Genomic DNA, 3,389 nt, shown 5'->3' on the forward strand with positions numbered 1-3,389 from the left:
AGCTCCGACAAGAAAGTGAAGAGCTTCATGGACCGAACTTTTATTGATTTACAATCCAAGAAACTTGATTTTTTTCCCAGCATCCTTATATTTTTTTCTCTTCATGACTGGCGCGGATGCGGCCTGCAGCCATATGTTTGACACCCCTGGTTTAGAGTCATCCTTACCTACAAAACCGTCTGGTCCAACCAGCTTCAAGGCGATTTTATCAGCCAGAATGGATGAGTTTCCGTGGGCGATGTTGGCAAAAGGGCCGGCGTGAACGAACACCGGTGTTCCCTACAAAACAAGAGAATTCCCGTTAACTCAGAAACATCATTACGTCAAAATAAAAGCGTGAACAGACTCAAACCCACCTCCAACGTCTGCATCAGGTTTGGTTTGATGGCATCTTTCATCAGCACCGTCAGAGCTCCACTCACACCCTGCAGGAGAAAGCCGTCATTGAACAAACAACTTGCTTTGGTTTGTAGAGAGGGTGATGCCGGACTAACCAGGTCGTCCGTGGTGATGGGCTCTCCGCTGCGGCTGGTGGCCACGACCATCTTAGCCAGGCGCTGCCGCATGTCCTTCAGGCTGCTGGTGAGGGCCAGAACCGCCATGATCTCACTCGCCACTGTGATGTCAAACTGAGCCTGGAGAAACAAAAAAAAATAAAATCATAAAATACCGTGACATTGACATTTTGAGCTCTTTTTTTGTTATATTTGTTCGGTTGGAGCCTCTCTTTTGAATAATCCGACCTCTCTTGTGTATCCCTTCTCCGTAGGAGACTGGCCAATAGTGATCTTCCTCAGGAAGCGATCATTTGTGTCCAAAACTGTAGTAAAACACAAACGTATATGCATTTATGTGTCTGAAGGTGAACCATGTGTTCTCCATAGCTTTTAAAAATAAAACGGTACGTCCTCGTACCCCTTTGCCAGGTAACAGAGGCTGGATCAATGTCCAGCCGGGAGAAGCGGGTGATCTCATCATCCGTGAGGGTGGAAGGATCCGTCTTGTCGATACCCAGTTTCTAAAAATATAAAACAAACTTAAACCTGATCTATCAATAAAACAGACACAATTCTGATGCCATCTTGAAAGATTTCATTGTGTACCTTAAGCCTGTTGATCTGAAGCGGTGAGAACTTTCTTTGTCCTCCACTGAGTGGAACCAAGCGATTATACAAAGCCTGCAGACACAAAGAAGAGATTATAACTATTTTTCACCAAAAATTACCTACTTTTATGTAAAGAGTTTCAAAGAGAGTTTACCTTGTCGGATTGTGTGAGTTCGTGAAACATGCGAGCATCAATGGCAGCAGCTACTAAGTTGTTGGCCGCTGTGATGGCATGAATGTCACCCGTGAGATGAAGGTTAAACTGGAGAGGAGTGAAAAACTCATCAGAATCATCCACAGTGGGTTTCTTAAAATAACACACAAAAAAGCTCAGAAACAACAGTGCAATACCTCCTCCATTGGGATAACCTGAGAATAACCCCCTCCTGCAGCACCACCTGTTGGTAGGGAAAAGAATTACAACAACCTGCAGTCCTCAGGTTTATCTTCAAAAACAAGGATTTCCAACCTGGTTCAGGACACAGATCGGTTTAATGTCTGTCTAAATAAAAAAAAAAAAACACTGGTATTTTCTAAGTATAAATAATCCATCGTTTTAACTTTATTAGCAGCACCGTTGTAACAACAGACAGCCAGTTCCTGAATATTATGCATCATTAGTATAGTGTGAGGGAACAACCGACACAATAAATCCATATTTGGATTAAAGACTCCTGGTTTTTGTCTGGTAAGTGCAGATTTCTTTTATTTTGAAATCAAATGCTCTTCTGTTTCCTCACTGGTCTTTTTTATTTTTGTTTTGGGTTTTTTTTGTTAACTTTGCTAGCTTTAAGGATTTTCATTTAGCGGTCGGTGCAGCTGCTTTAATGTGAGTCTAATGAGGTGGAGAATCTAATAACTTTCCAAAATAAAATTTCCTTGAGAACCAGATCTTAAATATATGACGGAGTATTAGGGCTACCACAAAAAAAAGGAATACTCCAAGATTTATAGTACTAAATTTACAGCTTGAAATCTTGTAAATGTACTACTTTTTTCTTGCAAATTCACAAGTTATTTTCTTGTAAATTTACGAGATTGATGAAGACATCAACATCCCTGCAGGTGTGCACTTATAATCTTATCTCACTCCTAAAAAACAAGATCTCCTCCGTTTGAGTGATGCTTTCATCTAAAGAGGCCCCGTTTCCGGCATTTTCTGTTCTTGTGCTAATGTAACAGACCATTTTCATCCCTCTTTGTTGGTTTGTGTTGAAACGGGACGTTTCATTGGGAGATGAGGACATATGTAACCCCATTTTCATTACCCTATACCTTCTGAATATGTGAATGAAGAGGGCAGAATAAGGTGGATACAGTAATAATGATTTGATTTGGAGTCGCCTAAAGGTTCAGAATTTATTTGTTTTGACAGTTACTCTCTCCCTGTGTCCCGGTACAAAAGGCCTACAGATTTGTACCGGTCTGCAGCCCGGGAGTTAGAGACCACTGTTCTGAACTGTACCCTTAATGCCAAACGTGGGTCCCTGAGAGGGCTGGCGGACGCAGGCGAACACATTCAGCTTCATGTGGGCCCCCATGCCCTGGACCAAGCCGATGGTGGTGGTGCTCTTCCCCTCACCCAGAGGGGTGGGTGTAATACTGGAGACAGAAAATCCATGTCAGCTCCAAAAAATAAAACATTCACAGGTAAAACAGTGAAACACAAATTTGGTAAAGAGATAGCTTAAAGCTGGGGTCACATACCCAGTGACCACCACATATTTGCCGTCCGGCTGGGACTTCAGTCGCTCCGTGATGCTGAGCTGGACTTTGGCTTTGGTCTTTCCGTAGAGCTCCACCTCGTCAGAGAGCAGGCCCACCTCCCTGGCTAGACGGTCAATAGTTTTGGGAATGCAGGAGCGAGAGATCACTATGTCACTGTGGAGAAAAAGAAACAAAACTCTTTCATATGAGCATGAGCCATTTTAGTCATTTTGGTTTTCAACTAGGTCCCAGAAGTAATCACATTTCACAAATGTGTCCATAATAAACTGTTTAAAGACTCACTCCGATGAGAATTGTTTTTATGAAGGAAAAATATTAAGAAAATTAAGCTTAAAATTCCATTTCTGAGTACTTCTTTTACTCAAATTGTTGTGAATCAGGGCTGCTCCATGTCAACGATCTCAACTCAGAGGCAAATTTCCAATGAACTCCTGCCGCTGTGCAAAAAATATATCATAGAAAACTTTGATTTTGGCTCAAAAGGGCATAATCATAATTAAAAACCATCAGGGACGCCTTTAAATCAACTCAAGAGAAGATGATTGAAGTGGATCG

At 42.0% G+C, this 3,389-nt stretch overlaps 1 protein-coding gene across 1 annotated transcript in view; it reads right to left on the reverse strand.

Annotated features, from left to right (window-relative positions):
- mthfd1b (methylenetetrahydrofolate dehydrogenase (NADP+ dependent) 1b) overlaps positions 1-3,389 on the reverse strand; it is a 13,346-nt gene that overhangs the window by 3,128 nt on the left and 6,829 nt on the right. The window contains exons 11-20 of the mRNA XM_024269026.2: positions 2,814-2,987; positions 2,572-2,708; positions 1,458-1,504; positions 1,261-1,368; positions 1,104-1,178; positions 916-1,018; positions 744-820; positions 495-635; positions 357-425; positions 168-279 (exon numbers count right to left, since the gene is read on the reverse strand). Of these exons, the coding sequence (XP_024124794.1) occupies positions 168-279; positions 357-425; positions 495-635; positions 744-820; positions 916-1,018; positions 1,104-1,178; positions 1,261-1,368; positions 1,458-1,504; positions 2,572-2,708; positions 2,814-2,987 (1,043 nt within the window). The remainder of the gene's footprint in view (positions 1-167; positions 280-356; positions 426-494; positions 636-743; positions 821-915; positions 1,019-1,103; positions 1,179-1,260; positions 1,369-1,457; positions 1,505-2,571; positions 2,709-2,813; positions 2,988-3,389) is intronic.

The sequence above is a fragment of the Oryzias melastigma genome, linkage group LG22 (assembly GCF_002922805.2).
Source record: "Oryzias melastigma strain HK-1 linkage group LG22, ASM292280v2, whole genome shotgun sequence".
NCBI lineage: Eukaryota > Metazoa > Chordata > Actinopteri > Beloniformes > Adrianichthyidae > Oryzias > Oryzias melastigma.